Below are 21,431 nucleotides of genomic sequence, written 5' to 3' on the forward strand. Positions count from 1 at the left end.
CAGCTAGGAAATGGCCCAGCTGGGCTTTGACCTTGTTGCTGGCTGATTCTGAACTGCACGTTGTCACTAAACTTCATAAGAGGTCAGTGGGGTCAGAAGCAGGGTCTTCTATCTGTCTGCTGTCACGTGGACAACACGTCACCTAGGATATCAGCATTCTTACTGGTCTTGGATAATAAATGACTTAAGGTACTAGTGTTTGTAAACAGGGTTTTGCTGTTTGAGGCTTCACATAATTCGTTTTTATTCCACTAGGGTTCTTGTCTTAAATATCGTCTTTAACACGTATGCTTGCGTGTTAGCTTTTGAAAAACATCCTGGGCCGGGCCCTGCCCTCAGAGATGACTGTTCACTGGGTTAGGGTGGGGGCCTTCATTGTCTTCAGAAGTTTCAAGTCACTTCTTCTAACGCAGCTAGATCAGAGAACCACGAGGTATTGCTAACCAACAGCAACAGTTAAGGATGTAATCTTTTTTTTTTTTTTTAAAACATGAACATAAAGCGCATTTTTAAACTCCTTTCTTTCCTGCTCCTTAGGGCTTGGATTACGAGGCCAAGCAGCAGTATGTTCTGTACGTGACTGTGGTGAACGTAGCCCCGTTTGAGGTCATTCTCTCCACCTCCACAGCCACCGTCACTGTGGACGTGGAAGATGTGAACGAAGCCCCTGTCTTTAAGCCTTGCCCGAAGGTTGTGGAAATACCTGAAGACTTTGGGGTGGGCCAGGAAATCACGTCCTACACTGCCGAGGATCCGGATAAGTATATGGAACAGAGGATAACGTGAGTGTGAGGACTTTTTCAACAGACTTGCAGCCACTGGGTGTGTTTGTATGTGCATGTTTAAATACTTAGTTCATAGCATTTTATTGTTGTCAGTCTGTGCAAGACCTTTCTCTTATTTGGCTTTTTTTTTTTTTTTTTTTTAATACCCGTTCCCCACATCTTCTCTGTTCCCTCCATAGCCGGCCATTCTAGATTTACTGTGCTTCCTCTCTTCGAGCTCATGCACTAAGGCAGGAATGTGGTTTTAATTGAAACGCATGGTGTTGTGTTATAAGTAGCTCACTATTTCCTCTCCTTTTAAGCCGGAAGGCACCTCCGTAATCTAAGTCACGCCCACACATGTTGAAAACACATGTGCAAACCTACAGCAGCACCCCGTGACCATGTATGACAAACAGTGTCCTCCTTCATCTTTTGAGGGCTGGATTTGACTAGGAAAAAAACTATTCGAGCACAAATCCCAACATGACACGTGTGTCTTGTTAATAATAGTGTGATTTCCAGGGCTAACAGGGCGTGGCCAGTGTGCCTGCTTCCTCTTCTCAAGAGAGGTTCCTACCTGTTAACATCTACTTTAGAGGAAACTATAACAATGAACTATATAGAAAAAAACGTTCTACAAATCTAGAGTAGCGTGTTGCTTACTAATTGAGTGTGTTCTTGTTTTGGGGGGTGTTTGTGTTTTAGCATCAATGCTTTTGACTTGTTAAACTTCAAACAAACAAAAAGAGCTTATGTGTGACTTCAGCTTTTAAGGTTATTCTGGGAATTCTTTTTAAAGATTTTATCCATTTATAAAGAGAGTGAGAGAGCACGAGGAGCAAGGAGAGGCAGAGGGAGAGGGAGAAGCAGACTCCTCGCTGAGCAGGGAGCCCGACGTGGGACTCCATCCCAGGACCCTGGGATCATGACCCAAGCCGAAGGCAGACGCTTAACCGACTGAGCCATCCAGACGCCTTTATTCTAGAAATTTTTTATGCTGATCTGCCATGAGTGAAAGAGCTCCTGAATACCTCTAGACTGCGTGTGTGCCCTGTACAGGAGGAACTAAGAAAAGGAGGCAGGTAGTGATCTTAAAGGCTTCGGTCAAGGATGATGGGGAAATTTTAAAGGGAGGCTGCTAACACCAAAACCTTCTGATTGTTTTTAACATTTACTATAAAAAAAAAAAAAGGCAAGGACAACAGAACTTGATGTGACAGCAGCATGCACACAGTGCCACTAAGGAAATGTTTTTTGGAGAAAACAAAAGTTGGGACAGAATGTAGTCAAGCATTAGGATCTGATTTTGAAGAAGTGCAGAGAAGGAAGAAACAAGTTAAATACCACAAGGAAGCAGGCAGCCAAACACAGAATGTGGGAACTATATGACAAACTATATGGCTCTGTTTCTCCATGAAATGAATGAATGGCAAAAGTAGGGGGACTGCTGTAGATTAAGAGAGTATGAAGAGGCAAGTGAACCAATGGTCATGTGTAGACTACATTTGAATGTAGATTCAACAGTCCAACTATAAAGTGTGTTCTTGTTTTGGGGTTTTTGTTATTTGACCCTTGAGTCAATTAGAGGTACTTGAACATGGACTTGGCATTAAATGACAGTAAGTAATTCCTATTGTTTTTGTGAGATGTGTTAGTGGCATTCTGATTAGGTTTGTTTGTTTGTTTAAACTTTTTCTATATAAGATATGTGCTAAGGTATTTAGAGGAGAAATCTTTTGACATCTGGGATTTGCTTTAAAATACTCTAATTTCAGGGGCGCCTGGCTGGCTCAGTCGGTGGAGCATGTCGCTCTTGATCTTGGGGTTGTGAGTTTTGAGTCCCACGTTGGGTGTAGAGATTACTTAAAAATAAAATCTTTAAATAAAATACTCTCATTTCATACACACATTCAATGTACTGCTCATAATCTGAGGATTCTTTTAAGTGGTCGAAAATATAAGGGCTAGTACAGTCTGTGTGTGTGTGTGTGTGTGTGTGTGTGTGTTTTTCCAAGTTCCAAAAAGGCTTTATTACATACAGAGGGGAGGGGTTCAGTCCTTCGTGGCCGCCAGGACATGGCTTAGCTCCTTTGTGGTCCTCTTGGCATGGATGTGTTTCCCCACCCTTTTCTTGATGAACTTGAGGTCGTGCGCTTGTCCTCGGAGACCTCGAGCTGCTCCATGGCACGTTGCTTGTGTGGGGCAAAGCCACACACTTCTCGGGTCATGTCCTGCATGAACTTGGTGTGTTTGGTGAGGCACCTGCTGCAGCAACTGTTCCTCGGTTTGCTCATGTTCTTAGTCACCCTGTGGCCCTTGTTGAGGCCCACGGAGACAGTGTCATGCAGAGCCATGGCTGCAGACCCCAGGCCGCACCCCACAGTCCGGATGGCAGCAGATCCTACACACCTGGCGCTCCACTAACCTAGCGTGTGTTTTTATGTTTGTTTTAAAATATTTATTTACTTATTTATTTAAGAAAGTGCATTGGGGGAGGGGCTGGAGAAAGAATTTCAAGGAAACCACCCCACTGAGTGGGGCGCTCAGGGTGGGATTTGAACCCACCACTCTGAGGTGAAGACCTGAGTTAGGATAGAAAGTTGGATGCTTAACTGACTGAGCCATCCAGGAGCCCCTAGGAAGATAGTGTTTATAATCAGACTTGAAAAGGAGAGTGGAAAACCGGAAGACAATATTGTAGGGGTTTTGTTCAGTGACGACGAAGCCTTGGAGTATATGGTTTCAAGGCTGGGTTGACATCTTAGCTTGTAGTAGTGAAATGGGTAGTTGGAAGCTTCTCTTTGAGGAGCACCTGGGTGGCTCAGTCGGTTAAGCGTCTGCCTTCAGCTCAGGTCATGATCTCAGGATCCTGGGATCGAGTCCCTTATTGGGCTCCCTGCTCATTGGGGAGTCTGCTTCTCCCTCTGTGTGTGTGCTCTCTCTCTCAAATAAATAAAATCTTAAAAAAAACCACAAAACTTCTCTTTGAGCAAGTACAGGGACCAAGTCTTACTAATGTGTGTAGAGGCCCTTACCCCTGGAATAAAGACCACTCTGTGGTTCATGGCTTTGCACTTGTAAAGAGGTGAGGATGTACCCACAGGTATCCAAGCCCTTTCGTTTTTTAGGTTGTTTCCTTTTCTGAGTCTTTCTATGACCCTGGCAGATAACTGGGCATTGTATCTCTGTTTTTCTTTTTCCTTTTTAAAGATTTTATTTATATAGAGCACATGGTGGGGGGAGGGCAGAGGGAGAGGGAGAAGCAGACTCCCACTGAGCAGGGAGCCCAACCTGAGGCTTGATCCCAGGACCCCGAGATCATGACCTGAGTGAAAGGCAAATACTTAACCAACTGAGTCACCCAGGTGCCCCTATCTCTGTTTTTCATGCCTTTGTTTCCTCTGATTGAATGTTTCTGGTACTCCTAATAAGGTGTAGCTTAACAGGATTTTTTGAGTAAAACTTTTTTCTCCCTCTGTAAGACGGGAAGGAATTTGGGCCTCTCTGGCACCTACCAACAAAGGCCAGTGTTGCAGCCCATCCTCAAGCCACCATGTCAGCCCAGACCTCATAATGCTCATGGTGGGGGTGCTGGGTGGCATGTTGCCACCATTGGAGAGCTACCGTACCCCTTGGGGAGCTGGTCTGAAAGAGTCTGCTTTTAAACACACATGGGATCATAGTATTCATTGCTTCAGGCAAGAACTTTCCTGGGGCGCCTGGGTGGCACAGCGGTTAAGCGTCTGCCTTCAGCTCAGGGCGTGATCCCGGCGTTATGGGATCGAGCCCCACATCAGGCTCCTCCGCTGTGAGCCTGCTTCTTCCTCTCCCACTCTCCCTGCTTGTGTTCCCTCTCTCGCTGGCTGTCTCTATCTCTGTCGAATAAATAAAATCTTTAAAAAAAAAAAAAAAAACTTTCCATAGACGTTAAATCTATTGGATGAAGGTCAGTTGGTGAACAAACTGTTGTCACATTTTCTCCCCTCAGGTCATAGATTAATTACCAAGAGAAAAAAAGGTACCTTTGCTGTAAAGAGATCTGGTTGCCTGTGCCTAACCCAAGTGATTGAAGTTAACATCACCAAAAGAACAGCTGTCATGTGCCTCCTAATGCGATTGATACACTGAGGACACACGTCACCTACACACTGTTCTTGCTTCCCCTTCCCTCATGTAACTTGAAACTACTTAGGAGGGAATACTCCGACCAACCCAAATTGAGGGGCTTTCTACAAAACAAGTGGCCTACACTTTTTTTTTTTTTTTAAGATTTATTTACTTATTTCAGAGAAAGAGAGAGAGCTGCGGGAAGGAGCAGAGGGGGAGGGAGAAAGCAGCTCAAGCAGACTCCGGGCTGAGTATAGAGCCCGATGCAGGGCTTGATCTCATGACCCATCATGACTTGAGCAGAAACCAAGAGGCAGGTGCTTAACTGACTGCCCCACTTAGGCACCCCAGGCCTACACTTTCTATAAAGTGTTGAGAGAGAAAAGAAAGGCTAAGGACTAGTTCCAAATTAGGGAAACGTGATGTCTAAATGTCATGCATGAATGGATCCAGAATCTGGGCAGGGGTGTTCTGGAGGACAGTTTTGGGGAAATTGACTATTTAAACATGTGCCATATATTAAATGATAGTATGATATCAAAGTTGTATTTCCTGAAATTAAATCAAATTATCATTATATAAGAAAATGCCTCTGTTGTTAGGGGATAACACGCTGAAGTATTTCTGAGTAAAAGAACAGGATGTCTGCAGCTTACTCTCAAATGCTTCAACGGTGGGTGAATCCAGATGAAGGGGACATGGATGTTCATACTCTGCTGTAGATGGGATCGAGCAACAAAGAGGAACCTTAGCCGCCTTCAGCTGTGTGCTGTTTGCTGTACTGTTCTAAGCCAGAGCTCGTGCCTTTTCAGGTATCGGATTTGGAGGGATGCTGCCAGCTGGCTGGAGATTAATCCAGAATCTGGTGCCATTTTCACTCGGGCTGAGCTGGACAGAGAGGACATAGAGCATGTGAAGAACAGCACGTATGAGGCCATCATTGTAGCCATTGACAACGGTAAGTGTGCCCTTTGTATGTGACCTTTGCCATCTCACCCTCCTGGCTAGTGGGCTTCATTGCCCCCTACCCTTTTTTTTTTAGAGGCAAGAGTTCATTCTTTTTCTTGTATTCTTAAACAAAAGCGTACGATTTTCAAAAGTGCAGATAATCCAGTCAAGCAGAAGCTCTTCATACCTGAACCCACTCCTTCCCCATGGGAGCCAGATTGCGTGGGTCTAGATCCTAGGACTAAAGCTTATGTCCTTCAGTTCCTCCATCTGATAAATAATACCCCATCTGGATTTTTAATGCGTTCACTTAGAAAGTGCCCTAGTAGAGTGCCTGCTCCACAAAGACTATCATAATTTTTGTCATCATCATAAGTAGTGAAATGGGACTCCTTCCAGACTCTGTGTATTTGAATATGTTTATATGCATATAGAAATAAAGTTTGTAATAAAGCTGCTGTCTAGTTTACAGCCTGGCTTTGTTTTCATTATAAAAACCATTATTTTATACATGTTCATTTAAATTAAAGTTTTAATTTATTTGCTGTTTAATTTTTTATTATTTATAATATGTTTTAAGACACAGATCTCCTTTGGCACCTTATAAATTTACCTCTCTGTAATAAAATGTTATCTGGATATAGCATACTTTAATCGTTCACACATTGAAGAACACTGGGGTGGTTTCCATTTGTTCGTTATTGCCATGAGTTTGATAAGGAAACATTTTTGTCCATGCCTCTGTGAGTAAGTATTTCCCTTGGCTGGATATTTAGAAACAGAGTTACTGTTAGAAACTGCTCATTTTGCTGTGATTGTGATGGATTCTCTTTCCCTCGCTAACGCCCCAGCTTCTCGAGGTAGTAATCCCAGGCTTGACAATCTAGAAAACACAGCAAGGCAGGTGAGGCCACGATGGGGCTGGACAGGTGGCTGTTAAATGATGCAACGTCCATCGCCTTGTGACGGTGCTGGGGAAGGATGAGCCTGGCCTCCTCAGTTAGAATCTAAAGCCTGCTCCTTTAGCTGTATTTGGGAGTTAGCAGGTTAACAGCAGAGAGCAAGACAAGTAAGGCATGATGGGGTCCCATTCACACAGTGCTTTTGTCTGAAGGGAAAGCTGCCCATGGCTTCAGCCGCATTGGCCAGCTGCTTCTGGCTGCATGGAAGTAAGTGGAGGAAATGGCTCCTGAACGTGGGTTGGCAAACTTTCTGTAAAGGAGGGGCCGGGGTGTAAGTATTTTAGTGTATACGGGCCATGTGGTCTTGGTTGCCTTTGCAGCCAAGAAGCAGCCATAAACAATCTGTAAAGAGGGAACCGGCACAGCTGCCTTCCTCATTTGCCTGGAAGGCCTTAGTTTGTTGACCCCTGACCTGATAATCATGGCTCAGGTGTGATGGTTTTGAATGATTCCTTTAAGTATTGCTTTGTGCATGACTCAGTACTTTTTAATGTTAAGGTCTAAGAGGAAGGAGAATGAGGTTTTTTAGAAAATCTATTAGCTTCTTTTTTAATTAGAAAAAATTTTAAATGACCCCCCCTTTTTTAAAATTCATATGATAAAAAAAGATTGATGAATGTATAAACAAAATATGGTATATGCATACAATGGAATATTATTAAGCCTTAAAAAAGGAAGGGACTCTTGTCACGTTTTAAAACCTGGATAAATCTTGGCATTATGCTAAGTAAAAACTGTATTCCAAAAAGGCAAATACCATATGGTTCCACTTACTTAAGGTATGAAAGCAGTCCAGTTCAGGGGCGCCTGGGTGGCTCAGTCATTAAGCATCTGCCTTCGGCTCAGGTCATTATCACAGTGTTCTGGGATCAAGCCCCGCATCGGGCTCCCTGCTCTCCCTCTCCCACTCCCCCTGCCTGTGTTCCCTCTCTCACTGCCTCTCTGTCAAATAAATAAATAAAATCTTAAAAAAGAAAAAAGAAAGCAGTGCAGTTCATAGAGACAAAGTAGAATGGTGGTAACTAGCGGCTGGGAGGAAAAGCAAAGTGGGGAGTGGTTTAAGGGGTACAGAGTTTCAGTTTTGCATGATGACAAGCTTCTGGAGATCTGTTCCACAATAATGTGAATCTATGTACGCTGTTGAACCCAAAATGTAAAATGAACTTTAAAATGGTTGAGATGGTAAATTTTATGCTACGTGGTTTGTTTTAACCACGATTTTTGTAAAGGGTAAAAAAAAAAAAAAAAAAAAAAAGTCACCACAGTCTTGATACCCAGGCATAACTATTTATAGGTTTGAGATAAGAGTCCTATGTTTTTTTCCTATCATAAACTAATATTGATGGTAATATTTGAGTGTCTGCTTTTTCTACCACTGTATGCTAGGTGCTATGTCAGTATGTAAAAGAAGTGGACAAGTCTGGTTTTTTCCCCCAAATCTATTTTGAAAAGCAACTTGCAGTGATTTAAAAAGCTCAACCCGGGGCGCCTGGGTGGCACAGCGGTTAAGTGTCTGCCTTTGGCTCAGGGCGTGATCCCAGTGTTAAGGGATCGAGCCCCGCATCAGGTTCCTCCACTATGAGCCTGCTTCTTCCTCTCCCACTCCCCCTGCTTGTGTTCCCTCTCTTGCTGGCTGTCTCCATCTGTGTTAAATAAATAAATAAAATCTTTAAAAAAATAAAAATAAAAAAGCTCAACCCTTTGATAATGACCTTCAAGCCATAGAAGTTCTGAAAAGGGAGAATTGGTAGAGGGGGCAATGAGGAATTCTTGGCGTGGTTAAAATTAAATGGGTGTATAAAGATATATGTAGAAAAGGGAAAGGGGTGTCCTTGGTGTGAAGATAATTTGAATAATTCTAGTCGAAGCAGGGAATAAGCATGCCAGCAGCCGGACCTGAAGTGAAGATGCCCTGTGATGGGGAGGGCAGGGCCTGCTGATGGGTCCCAAAAGAGCCAAGCCAAGACTGGGATTTGGTCTGATAGAAGTCAGTAGAGCTTCATGAATGTTCTTGAGCTGTGGTATTTCCTGTGTATTTTCTCTTAGGTTCCCCAGTTGCTACTGGAACAGGAACACTTCTCCTCATACTCTCTGATGTGAATGACAATGGCCCCGTACCAGAACCTCGAAGTATGGACTTCTGCCAGAAGAATCCACAGCCTCGTGTCATCAACATCAATGATCCAGATCTTCCCCCCAACACATCTCCCTTCACAGCAGAACTAACACACGGGGCAAGTGTCAACTGGACCATTGAGTACAATGACCAAGGTGGGAACTGGAATCTTACTTGAGAAACTTTGCTCTGACTTCACACTTTCCCTGTTCCCATCCCTGCTCCTGCCCTCCCCCCTTCTGAAATTCCCTTCTCAACTTCCAGATGTCACCGCTTTTGTTTGATGTGTGTGCATTTGCCCCTTCTGCATTTGAGGCATTCCACGAGAGGTCCCTTTCCTTTCCTGGTATCTGACTCAGTAGCGTGCTGCCCAGTAATCTGTGACCCGAGCAGCTCCAATTTTCTTGACCCTAATAATTTTATTCTAGAATGAGGTTTTTTTCCTCCCCTTGTCCCATCATTTATTTTTGTTGCTTCCTCCAGCCCATGAATCTCTAATTTTGAAGCCGAAGAAAACCTTAGAGTTGGGTGACTACAAAATAAATCTCAAGCTCACGGATAATCAGAACAAGGACCAGGTGACCACCCTGGATGTGTTCGTGTGCGACTGCGAAGGGGTCGTCAACAGCTGTAAGAGGACGGCGCCTTATGCCGAAGCAGGCTTGCAGGTTCCTGCCATCCTGGGCATTCTCGGAGGAATCCTCGCTTTACTAAGTACGGATGCCTGGCAAGCAGTTCAGCCTTTAGCTTCTAAAATGGGGGAGGGTTTTTTTTTTTTTTTTTAAAGATTTTATTTATTTATTTGACAGAGATAGAGACGGCCAGCGAGAGAGGGAACACAAGCAGGGGGAGTGGGAGAGGAAGAAGCAGGCTCATAGCAGAGGAGCCTGATGTGGGGCTCGATCCCATAACGCCGGGATCACGCCCTGAGCCGAAGGCAGACGCTTAACCGCTGTGCCACCCAGGCGCCCCTAAAATGGGGGAGATTTATCCCTTACTGAACAGTTCAGAAATAAGTTGGCTGAGACTGGAAGGCAGCCCTGTTGCATGAGATCAGCAGGAGCCCAGTCCTTCTATTTTGTTGTTCTTTCAGTCCCTCAGGGCAGTGCTTGTCATGCTCTGCACCTATATGAGGATTCTGAGGAGGTCTGGGGTGGGGGCCTCAGGTTGCACATTGTTAACCAGCTCCCAGGTGGTGCAGATGTCCCGGGTCCTTGGACCAATTCGGAACAGCAAGGCCTTGGGGTCCTCTCCTCACCAGCATGGTTCGAGCTCCCCAGCTCACCACCACCACCTCTGCTTCCATGTTCCACATTCCGTCCTGGAGAAGGGATGGCAGAGAAAGTGGAAAGCACATATCCGGAGATGACACACGTCGCCTTCACTCCCATCCCACTGGCCCAAACACAGCCACACGTACACTTTCCCACTTCAACTGGTGGCCATGTGCCCATTTAAAACTTGGCAGAAGGTGGGGGTGGAGTGTAGCGTGAGCAGTGAGTATCAATGACTAAAAGGACAGAGCAGGAAAAGGATACTGGGGGAAGCCGTGGCAGTTTCTACCATAGTCCTTCAAACTGATATCACCTGAGCCCACCTAGAGGCTGGTCCCTAGGGTTGACACAGATGCTGTTACCATTTCTAAAAGCTTGTGATGGCAAATCCTTTAGAAAATTTTCAAATATAGTTTATAAATTAGGGGCTGGAAAGGGTGGTCCAGGTCATGAATGCCTTTGCGATCAGAAGAGGGGGATGTTAGTTGAACCTCAAGGGAGGTTTGGTGGAAGGTGTAGGATGGTTGGGACGGAGGCTGGTGGCATCCAGATGGACAGAGGGGCTTTTGTGAGGGTTCCCACACTATTGAAGGCACAGAAAGGAAGGATCGATTGGACTGTGGAGGGCAAAGAGGAGGCCAGTGTGGCTGGAGTAGGACAAAGTTCTTATCGGGAGCAGTGGGACCACCTCTGGGAGTTCAGTTTAGACTCAACACGGGTGTTCTTAAGGCCGCTGCTTGCTGCCTCAGCAGATTGATTCGCTCCCGACATCCCCTCAGAACTGAGAAGGAAGGAGAGCGATGTTCAGAATTCAGTGAGCTTTCTGGATCTCTGTTCCTCAGTGTTCACATGGCTTTATTGCCACTGGGGGATGAGGTGAATTCACCTTCTCTGTCACCATCATGGGCGTGGTAATACCAGCCCTGCCTGCCCACACTTCCTATTCCCATTATATTTGACTGGGCCAGTCAGCTTCAGGGACAGCAGTTACTAACTAGTACTTTCATTCTAAGGAAAGTATTGAAGATTGTCGTTACACTTAAAATAATAAACTTTTGAGTCCTAGCATTACCTCAGCGTGTTTCGGATGCATTTTATTAGGCACAGAGGACAAGAGCAACACTGCAGAGTGCTCAAATTTGGAACAGTATTGAAAGTGGAAACAAGGCCAGCATTCTTTTTTTTTTTTTTAAAGATTCTTTATGTATTTATTTGACAGAGACAGCCAGCGAGAGAGGGAACACAGGCAGGGGGAGTGGGAGAGGAAGAAGCAGGCTCCTAGTGCAGAAGCCTGATGTGGGGCTCGATCCCAGAACTCCAGGATCACGCCCTGAGCCAAAGGCAGACGCTTAACGACTGCGCCACCCAGGCGCCCCAGTTAAAATTTTTTTAACAGTTAATTGTTTATCATATATATCCTACAAATATCCCAAGATCAGATGAAAACTTGGGAAATTAAACAGATTTTAGTGCTTGCTTATATGATTTTTTTTATCTTAAGAGCAAAATAAGGAATATACCAGGCTATTGAATGGTCTATGTCCCCTTCCTTGGAACAGATTAAAACTAATATGCATCTGTCCATCGCATTTAGGCTGACGCAGCCCTGCTCACAAACCTTCATGGTTCCAGTTCAGAAAGCCGAAGTCCTTCCAGTAGTCACCACATCCTGGCCACCTCTTGGAACTCCTGTTCACTTCTTCCTCCCTCCCTCACCCTGCTATGCCATGCTGACCTCGCCTCTCCTTAGTCATGCCAGTCAGTCATGCTCCTGCCTCTGCCTGGAGAATTTTAGCTCAGATTCTGGGAAGTGATTGATTGGTTTAAGGCCAGTTAAAGCCCGCCCTTCAGTTCCCATGTCATTGTGCAGGACGTCACACCCATATGTGTGTGAGCATCAGCGTGTGGGTTGTCCGGCAGCCATCAGTCGGGTAGGCAGGGCAGCGGTGCTCTGCGATAGCTGCTTTTTATGGCCTTCTTGACCTGTGGCTGTTCTCGTTCTCTTCCCCCACCCCAGTCCTGATCCTGCTGCTTCTGCTGTTTGTTCGGAGGAGAGGGGTGGTCAAAGAGCCCTTACTACCCCCAGAAGATGACACCCGGGACAACGTTTACTACTATGATGAAGAAGGAGGTGGAGAAGAGGATCAGGTATGTTTTTAAAATCATGATAAAAAGCTAAAATGGCGATCTCTTTATTTGGAAGAAGCGATGATTAGGAGAAGGTAAACATTTGAAATAGCATTGTTCTGTTGAGCGCCCAGATGAATGAACAGAGGCAAAGGGCAGTTAAGTAAACTTGCCCGAAGTCACACGGGTAGGAAGCAGGAGAACCAGGTTGTCTGACTCCAGAGCCTAGGCTCCCCGCCACTTTTCTCAGGACACAAACTTCAAATTATCATCGACATAAAGCAACTACTCCGTTGTAATATTTTATTTCCCTTGAGCTTGTAGGTATGCTAAACTTCTTCTTTCTTTTTGTACATGTTAAATCTTTAGGCCTTCTTGATTTTCCCTGATTTTAAAGATAGTCTTGCCTTAGCCTAGAGTTTTCTGGAAATTTTTTTTTTTTTTTTAAGTAATCTCTGTGCCCAATGTGGAACTTGAACTCATGACCCCGAGATCAGGAGTTAGGTGCTCTACTGATTGGGCCAGCCAGGAGACTTTTGGAGAATTCTCGAAAGTGTATTCTGTTTAGAAAGGGAACCTTGGGCCCCATCTCGGAGTTGTGCTTTGACTCTGGCCATGCAAGAGCATATTTGCTGAGCTCTCTGGTCTGGAATAACAGCCATTGATTAGAATTTCAGTACCTGCTTTGTACAACATATTAGGGGGTACAGAGACATGTCCTTCAGGTGTTTGTGGGATAACTGCTGATCTCAGCTAGTGTCATAGTTCGTGTGGGTTGCTATAACAAGATGCTACAGACAGGTTGCTTAAAAACCATGGAAATTGGTCTCATGGTTCTGGAGGCTGGGATGTTCAAGATCGAGGCACCGGCAGATTTGGTGTGTGGTGGGGGCCCGCTTCCGGGTTCACCATCAGCCATAATCTCACATGTACTCAACATGGTGGAAGGGGAACTCTAAAGTGTCTTTTATCAGGGCACTAATCCTGTTTCCAAGGGCTCCATCGACTCTCCTGACCTGATGACCTCCCAAAACTCGCACCTCCAAATACCACCACATTGGGGATTAAGTTTCAATGTGTGAATTTGGCAAGGGACACAGACATTCAGTCAGTGGCACCTAGGCTTTCAATCTGTAGATGGGCTGGGACTTAGTAAGATGTAACAGTCTACATCCAAGCCTACAGTTGTTCCTCACAACACTTTTATGCTGTTTTTCCTTCTAGTGCTATTTTGGAAACTCCTAGGTTGAAAACTGTCATTTCAGGGGCGCCTGGGTGGCTCAGTCATTAAGTGTCTGTCTTTGGCCCAGGGCGTGATCCCAGGGTCCTGGGATCGAGCCCCGCATCAAGCTCCCTGCTCCGCTGGGAGCCTGCTTCTTCCTCTCCCACTCCCCCTGCTTGTGTTCCCTCTCTCGCTGGCTGTCTCTCTCTCTCTGTCAAATAAATAAATAAAATCTTAAAAAAAACAACAACAACTGTCATTTCAGATTGCATTGGCACATGGTTATTACTGTCATGCAGTTGAAAGGGCATTATCTGATACCGGATCTATAATCCAAATATAGCCCTGGACTTGTGGGTTTGTTTTTTTTTTTTTAAACTCTTTCCTCTATTTTTACCTTTTTCTCCAAAGGACTTTGACTTGAGCCAGTTGCACAGGGGCCTGGATGCTCGGCCTGAAGTGACTCGCAATGATGTGGCGCCAACCCTCCTGAGTGTGCCCCAGTATCGGCCCCGCCCTGCCAATCCCGATGAAATTGGAAACTTCATTGACGAAGTAAGTTAGCAAAGTCAAAAGCCAAGGTGCAACTTATCTCTAAACTCAGGAGCAGTTGGGTTGAAAGTGAGGAAAAAGTCTTTAGATCCTTTGCTTTACCACGTTTTCTCCTCGCCTGATCCCTGAATGCTATTTTTTATTTGTGTCTCATCTGAATTTCAGAACTAAAAGCACTTCACACTGTTCCTAGTGAATTTGCAATATCCATATGGCAAAACCACGAATTGCTTGTAAGGACTTAGTAGAACTAGAAATGAAACTAAAGAGATTCAGAGGAGATCCTGTTTGGTAGATCCCATTTGGTTTCACTAATGGGTCTTTTTGTCCCTGCATCCCACTGCTGGTTGGGATATGATATTAAATATGTATCACAGGTCTACCTAAGGGCCAGAAAAATAATATCAGTTGGTGTATATCGGAAATGCATTCAGCCATGAATTTCAGGAGCTTAAACAGATATGAGATTAACCTCATAAATCCTCGTTCTCATGTTTGTTGCCACATGATCACAAGATGGCTGCCACACTTCCAGGCCTTGGGTCTGTATTCCAGTCAAGAAGAAGTAGGAAGGGCAGAGCAGAGGCTAAAAATCTTTGTTCTAGCAAACTGTTAATACAAGTGGGGAGTTCATTCTATATGGTACTGGTCAGAACTGCCACAAGATGGTCCTTATCTGCAAGGGAGAATGAGTAATGAGGCATTGTTAATGAGCTTAGGGTAAGATGAGGACAAATTTGGAGTCAGAGTGAGCAAAGAACCAAGCAAGAAAATAGTCCAATAGAATCTATTTCCTTAAACTATGTTACCTGATGCCTTGCTCAGTTACTGGAATGATTTTAAGTGCTTGTCTGATGGTCCAGTGGCCCTCAGCAAGTCTTCGTGATAGAGGCTGGATTTGCTTTAGTTGCTGTGGGGGTCCTCACCAGGAACTACACAAAGCAGTGTTGGAAGTGACCAGGCTGGATATTCTAGGAAGCTGGGAATGGAAAGGGCCAGTTAAAACCTCCCTTTTTAGATAAATCTGAATTCAGGTCCTTTCCTCCATTCACAATCATTTGTGTGTCATCATAGCTGGTAGTAGTTTGCTTTTTTTTTTTTTCTTTTTTAATTACAAAAATAGTGTTTGCTACTAAAAAATAAAATAATAAACTTTGAAAATGTATATGAAGGAAAAAAATGCAGGTGCTTCCTTACTGCCCCCAACCTTACTCTCTAGAGTTAACTGTTAACAGTTTGGCATTCATCCTTCCAGACCTTTCCAGGTGGAAATGCTGTATGGACCAGTACGACTGTCGTCATTGTTTTCAGCCTCTGTCCATCCTGACTGGCTTGTTTCTCTCCTGCCTACATAAAATTTATCATTAGTTTAGGGGAAAACATTCTGCATCTTTACCCGTAGCGTTCTCTTTGCATCAGCAGTATGTTGTCTGTCTTCCTTGCCAGTCTGTATCCATTTACCTTATTGGGGCTAATTGCTCCTGGTGTTCTATAGGATGGTTGCGTTCTTGGGCATTACATGTTGCTGGAGGCACCTAGAGAAGGCATCTTGCCTGATAGGTGTGCGATTCTTCTCATTGAAAGATCCTACCGTCTTCCTTCTTCTTAGAACCTGAAGGCAGCGGACACCGACCCCACCGCTCCTCCTTACGACTCTCTGCTCGTGTTCGACTACGAGGGAAGTGGTTCTGAAGCTGCTAGTCTGAGCTCCTTGAACTCCTCAGAGTCAGACCAAGACCAGGACTATGACTACCTGAACGAATGGGGCAATCGCTTCAAGAAGCTGGCGGACATGTACGGAGGTGGCGAGGACGACTAGGGCATTTGAGACAAATGGAGGAGAGGGGTCCTTACACCGTGTGGTGGAAAATGCAAGGGTACTTGTTTTTCAGCTCCCTTCACTTGAGATGAGTTTCTGGGGAAGAGAGATTGCTCAGTGATGCAGTTAGGATAGTTAGGATGACCACTCTATAGATCTAATCTGTGTATGTGAGAACGATTTTGACCTATTCTTTGAAGCTTTTTTTCTTTTCATCATTCTTTAAATGGTGATGCTGTCCAAAAGACCCCCACATGTTTAATATTTCAAAAGAATAGCTTCAGCCTCCAGAAGTTTCTACTAGCAACTTGAAGATTAGATTCTGCTAGCAATTTGCAGATTTCCTTATAGGCTTTTGTCTCATTTTTTTTTAAAGGAAGGGAGGACTCACCTGCCCTGTTGTTGTTGTTGGTGTGTGTGTGTGTATGTATGTATATATGTATAATTATTTTTAATTTGTGATCTTTTTTTCCTCCTGTCACTGCACTGGTGTCCCCTATTCTCATACCCACTCTTACTCCTTCTGAACTTACATTGCCCCAGATAGGAGTTCTCTGATGGAGAAATTGTTGGGCCCTTTCAGGGTAGGAGACTTGGTCTTCGTCTGGCCATAGTGTGACTGGGTATCGTGGACTCGTAAGACCTTTAATGGTTCTTCTTTTTTATTTCCTAAGTACGTAACTTGAAATTGGTGTCCATCCACTTACTTGTTCTGCATAAGTGTGTTTGTTACGTGTATGTCATTATTGAGGTACGTTGGTTCTAAACAGGGTGCGTTGAGCAGAAAAGGTGGTGAGTTTTCAGGTGCCACTCAACTTCTAATGTTCATTTATCACTCAAAAGAGTGATCTCTTTGGACACTTAGGATAGTGCCTGAGTGCTGCAGCCAAAGACGGAAGGAGGTTTGTCACAACTGAGGGCAACGTGAAAGATGGGCTTGGAGGTGGCGGGAGAGATGTGTCATTGAGCCTGGCAGTTGAGCAAACTGAGGCTGAGGATGATTGAGGTGGCTCTACCTCTAGTCCTGAAAATTCTGAAGAATGTAAGAATCTTAACATGTGTGTGCTATCAGGATCCTCAAGCCAGAGTTTGTACCTGAAGCCCAGAATCCCCAACTGCCTGTTTTTGTTGATGTCTACAGAAAATGCTGGCCGATCTGGACACATCTGCCCCAAATTCTGAGTGTGCATAGAAAATCAAGAATATTAGGAAATCCAGGTTTTTTTCCCTTAGGGGCAGGAAGAAAATATGGCCCTACAGGGTGTTAGCAAGGGGAGGGTGGGAGAACTTTGATTTGGATCTTCTTTTAATTGAAATGGGAACTTGAAGAAACTTTTGACAACCGCGGAAAATAATTTTACCCAAATTGCTTTACTGTCTGTCAGCTCTTTTTCAAAGGAAAAAAAAAATCATCCCTGCAATCACTTCTTGGAATTGTCTTGATTTTTCAGCAAATGAAACTCTAATGTAGTCCTGCATAGAGAATGTTACTATAGTTTTGAGTGTATATGTGTGTGGGTGCGGATAATTTTGTATTTTCTTTGGGGGTGGAAAAGGAAAACAATTTAAGCTGAGAAAATTCTTAAATACTCATTTTTATAAATTTTATTAAAGAATTTTGTTAAACCATTGTCAGACACTTGCTTTATTTGGTTACCGCACAATTCCAGGCAAGACCAGTGGTAGTTGAGCTCACTCAAAACGTGGAGAAGGATGCTTCATGTTGAAATGACTTCTCCAGAACTTGGTGTCATTCTGTTGCGGGCAGAGTGCAGAAAAGTGCATTTAAAAGGTCATTTTATTTGAAGAATACCTATGTGGTATGTGGAAAAACCATTAAAACTCTTCTCTCGTCAATGGAAAAACCTGTCGGCGGCGCTGAGGGACCGAAGTAGAGCTTCAGACAACATTCAGTCGGTCAGCAAAGTTTGTGTAGTCCATTGGTCCGCCATCAGGGAAGACTCTGGCCTCCTCCCCAGGGGACACGGGCAATTTCTGGAGATACTTTGATTGTCATGACTGAGGAGGTGCTACTGGCATCCAGTCAAGGCCAGGGACGCTGCTAAACAAAGAATCACCAGGCTCAAAACGCCAGTGTGCTGCTGTTGAGAAACCCTGTTCTGTGACTTTCCTCTGCTGGAGGGGTGTGTGTGTGTGTGTGTGTGTGTGTGTGTGTGTGTTTAAATGGTGGTGAAATATATAGATCTTCTCGACTTTGATGTGGTTACGTGCCAATAAACCATAGTAAGTTGAGAATATGTCAAAAATGCATTTAATATGCCTAATCCACCAGACATGATAGCTTAGCCTAACCCACTTTCGGTGTGCTCAGAACACTTAGCCTACAGTTGAGTAAAATCATCTCACACAAAACCTGTTTTATAATAAAGTGTTGAATAACTTGTGTAATTTATTGAATATGGACCGTGAGAAACAATGATTGTAAGTGCGTTGGTTGTTGACCTTCCTGATCACAGGACCGACAAGCTGTGGCTGCCACTGCCCAGCATCACGCGAGAGCCCGACCATATTTCGCTAGCCCACGACAAGATCAAAATTTGAAGTATAGTTTCTACTGAATGTGTTACTTTCAAGGGTGCAGTTGAGTGACATTAAGTACATTCAAAATGTATGACCATCACTTCTGTTTCCAGAACCTCAGCAGCATCCCAAACAAATTCTGTAACCATGGCAATAAATAACTCCATTCCCTCCCCTCCCAGCCCTGGTGACCTCCATTCTGCTTGCTGTCATCATGAATTTGACTCTGCTAGGTATTTCATGTAAGGGTTGTCATGTAATACATGTCCTTTTAAACTTGGCTTGTTTCACCTGGCCTCATGGTTCCCAGGGTCACCGGTATTGCAGCACGTGTCAGGACGCATCGTTCATTGTATGTATGCCTATAACCATGTGTTACTTACCCATTCACCTTGGGTTGTTTCTACCTTGTGGCTATTGTAAATGATTGCTGCAGTGAACACTGGCATATAAAAACTTTTAAATTCTGATTATCTACCCAGGAGTAGAATTGCTAGGTTATATTGGTAATTCTATGTGTAGTTTGAGAAGCTGCCAACATATAGACCTAGATTCGGTCCAGGAGTGAAAATTTAAAACCCATAAAAGACATTTTTTTTAATTGGGCAAATTTTATTGTTTTTTAAGATTTTTATTTGAGAGAAAGCAAGCACAAGCACGGGGAAGGGCAGAGGGAGAAGGAGAAGCAGACTCATCGCTGAGCAAGCAGCCTGACTTGGGGCTCAATCCCAGGACCCTGAGATCATGACCTGAGCCAAAGGCAGATGCTTAACTGACTGAGCCACCCAGGTGCCCTGGAAATTAGGCAAATTTTAATACGGATCTTAGAGTGGATGATATTCCTGAATAAATACTGGTCTTCTGGGGGACATAGTTCACTAGGAGAACCTTATTAGGGGATAAATAATGAATTTAGAGATACAGTGTTGTGATGTCTGGAAATTAATGGTTCAACAAAAAAGTACGTCAAGAGTGGTAGCACAAAGGCAAACGTGACGAAATGTTCATGACGACTAAATCAGGTGAAGGGTATGCACGTGTTCATGTACTAGCCTGTCGGTCTTTCTTCAGGTTTAAAGTATTTCAAAATTAAAAGTTGGAGAGAGATAAGGAAGCCAGAAATAAACCCTTGCATAGATGGTCGAGTCATACTCTACAAGGGTGCTAAGACCATTCAGTGAGAAAAGGACAGGTTTTTTTGGTAATACAAAGATGACCATTTATCTATCTATGAATGTATATGTGTATGTATATATGTGTGTGTATATATGTATGTATGTATACATATATATTTTGGATATAGTTAACACAATGTTATATTAGTTTTAGGTGTACAACTTAGTGATTTGGCAAGTTTATGCATTATGCTGTGTTCACCACAAGTGTAGCTGCCATCTGTCCTGTTCTATCGCTATTTCGATAATCACTATTTTCCTCATGCTCCGCCAAAAGGACAGTGTTTTCAACAAACGGTGCAGGGAACATTGGATGTCCACATGCAAAAGAATGAAAGGAGAGGTACTGTTACACCATATACAAGAAATAAAATGGATCAAAGACTCAAAATGTAAGGGCTGAAACTATAAAACCCTCAGAAGAAAATAGACACCATGACGCTGGGTTTGGCATTATGTTGTGCATATCTTACCACAATACAAGAGGTTAGGGAAAAATAAAATACCAAAGTGCCTGCCGTGTGCAGAGGGCTACACCGGTCAGGAAATGTGACGTGAGGAAGACTACCAGGTGGTGTTTGCACCTGTTTCCCTCTCGCTGGTTCCGCCGGTTCTGATGAGGCCTGACGAGGTCATATTCGGAGGAGACACACACACATGTGCGCGCGCGCGCGCCGCGTTGCCTGAGTTCAAATCCTGATTCTGTCCTTTCCACCTGTGGGCTTAGGCAAGTTACTTTTTCTACCTGTTTCCTTATCGCCAAAGGGAGAACTGGGCCGACTTCGTAGGGTGGTTGTGAGCACTGAGTCGATACATATAAAGCATTTAGAAGAGTGCCTGGCACATGACAGTGCCCTGTTAAATGTGAGCTCTTGTTTCTATTATTGAATAAAATAAGGGGCACAGCAAGGGACTTTTGAGTAGAAAGAATCACTTAAGCAAACGCAGAGTATTAGGAGAGAAAAGGCTAAGCGTTCTGTTTTGGACTGGATTTCATGGGTCCAATAGAACCACCGAAGTGTGAGCAGGACAACTGTTTGATCCAAAGTGGCATTCTGGGAATTTGCAGGGGTGATGAGTCGGCCTGGGGCGGGTACCTAAGACGATAAAGAGACTTTGGCAGTTGAAAGAAGAATGAAGGGATCCAGAGCATACCACTGCGAAGAGATGTTTTTTGTTTATTTTCTGGACTCACCTGCGTAAAAGCAGAGCCCCCCCCCCCAATTCAGCAGTCATAAATTCCCCTCTCATGGAGTTTCATAAGGAAGGAGGATTGACTCCTACTACCAGAAATTAGAAATTGGCACCCTAGGATAAGAAATCACCTCAGCAGGGGCGTGGGTGGCTCAGTGGGTTGAGTGACTTGATTTTGGCTCAGGTCGTGATCTCAGGGGTCGTGAGATCGAGCCGTGTTGGGTTCCCCACTCAGCATGGAGTCTGCTTGAGATGCTCTCTCTCCCTCTTCCTCTGCCCCTACTCCCCTGCTTGTGTGTGTGTGGGGGGAGGGGGACACTCTCTCTCAAAAAGAAAAAAAATCACCTGAAGAGATACTGTCAAAAAACCCTATCTCTCATCTCATTTATCTTTTCTCAAAATCATTGGTTTTCCCATAAGTGCTCTTTCTCTATTAAGATGGAATATAAGCCCCAAATTCTAACCACCTCTTTGAGTCACATTTTTCTGTGAACTCCCCTGGATGTGAATAAATATCTGTTTTTTCCCTCACTAATCTTTTTTTTTTAAGATTTTATTTATTTATTCGATAGAGATAAGTAGAGACAGCAAGAGGGGGAACACAAGCAGGGGGAGTGGGAGAGGAAG

At 44.2% G+C, this 21,431-nt stretch overlaps 1 protein-coding gene across 1 annotated transcript in view; it reads left to right on the forward strand.

Moving 5' to 3' along the window:
• CDH1 (cadherin 1) overlaps positions 1-17,529 on the forward strand; it is a 76,983-nt gene extending 59,454 nt beyond the window's left edge. Inside the window, exons 10-16 of the mRNA XM_045814893.2 lie at positions 538-782; positions 5,687-5,832; positions 8,831-9,055; positions 9,384-9,614; positions 12,192-12,322; positions 13,935-14,078; positions 15,685-17,529. Coding sequence (XP_045670849.1) covers positions 538-782; positions 5,687-5,832; positions 8,831-9,055; positions 9,384-9,614; positions 12,192-12,322; positions 13,935-14,078; positions 15,685-15,894 — 1,332 coding nt within the window. The 3' untranslated portion in view covers positions 15,895-17,529. The remainder of the gene's footprint in view (positions 1-537; positions 783-5,686; positions 5,833-8,830; positions 9,056-9,383; positions 9,615-12,191; positions 12,323-13,934; positions 14,079-15,684) is intronic.
• Positions 17,530-21,431: the final 3,902 nt, after the last annotated feature.

Source organism: Ursus americanus, chromosome 21, assembly GCF_024610735.1.
Source record: "Ursus americanus isolate L20-20 chromosome 21, mUrsAme1.1.p, whole genome shotgun sequence".
Taxonomy (NCBI): domain Eukaryota; kingdom Metazoa; phylum Chordata; class Mammalia; order Carnivora; family Ursidae; genus Ursus; species Ursus americanus.